The sequence below is a fragment of the Arachis ipaensis genome, chromosome B10 (genome assembly GCF_000816755.2).
Source record: "Arachis ipaensis cultivar K30076 chromosome B10, Araip1.1, whole genome shotgun sequence".
Lineage (NCBI taxonomy): Eukaryota > Viridiplantae > Streptophyta > Magnoliopsida > Fabales > Fabaceae > Arachis > Arachis ipaensis.
In genome coordinates, this window is record NC_029794.2 from 134,876,815 (window position 1) to 134,877,789 (window position 975).

At 29.0% G+C, this 975-nt stretch overlaps 1 protein-coding gene across 1 annotated transcript in view; it reads left to right on the forward strand.

Annotated features, from left to right (window-relative positions):
• LOC107621217 (probable pectinesterase 29) overlaps positions 1–378 on the forward strand; it is a 4,874-nt gene extending 4,496 nt beyond the window's left edge. The window contains exon 5 of the mRNA XM_016323251.2: positions 196–378. Within this exon, the coding sequence (XP_016178737.2) occupies positions 196–355 (160 nt within the window). The 3' untranslated portion in view covers positions 356–378. The remainder of the gene's footprint in view (positions 1–195) is intronic.

Genomic DNA, 975 nt, shown 5'->3' on the forward strand with positions numbered 1-975 from the left:
AATTATAAGATTACATTTTGATATATTATGAAAGTGTTATTTTTATTTAAAATGTAACCAAATAAATAAATCACACTTTTAAATAAAATATTTTTATGAAAATATATTTTTGACATTTTTATTTGAATAAATGCCTATTTTATATTCTATTATTATGAATGATTGATCACTAATTTTTTTTTTTTAACAATTCAGGAATCGCGTAACTTTCGCAGAGTATAAGAATTTTGGACCCGGTTCTAACATTTCATTGCGAGTGAAGTGGAGTAAGAAGCTTAGTTTAGCAACAATTAAATCAATGATTAGCACTAAGTTCATTGACAATGAAGGTTGGCTTAAGGCACAAGACTTCTAACTCTTGTTTCTGACAAGTATCGGTAGGGAAGAAAAAAATTGTTTTAGAGGAAAACTTTTTCAATTTTTTTATGATTTAATAATTGTTATTTTGTTAAGACAAATTCATGAGTATTTTGAAGTATTTTTTATAATCAAAATTTCGTTTTTGAGAAAAGAAAAACTCACTTTTAGCAATATTTCCACTAGGTTTATAGAATTAGACTTGTACTCCTCTTCCTATTTTGGGTTTAAGTTGGGCTTAAAAATTTTCTGAATGAACCAGTTTGATAAGCTTACGCAAGAAATAAGGCTCAAAAAGTTAAACTGCGTCCATATTCTTTTTAAACAGAAACTAGAATGGGCTTACATTATATTATCAAAGTCAACTTTGGTGGGCCTGTTAACAAACGTAATTGATGACGTTTTACTGGCCCAATACATAAAGGCCACGCCATTGAAATTAATCTATATTATCATCACGATCTAAAAAATATACAAAAAAAAATTTCAAGTATACCAGTATATTAGTTAGGATGTCCACGGATCGGATTGGATCGGATATGGCCGAAAATTCAATCCAATCCACACAATTTTCATCGGATCGGGTCGGATATGATATTCGCGCTTTTTGCGCTTTTT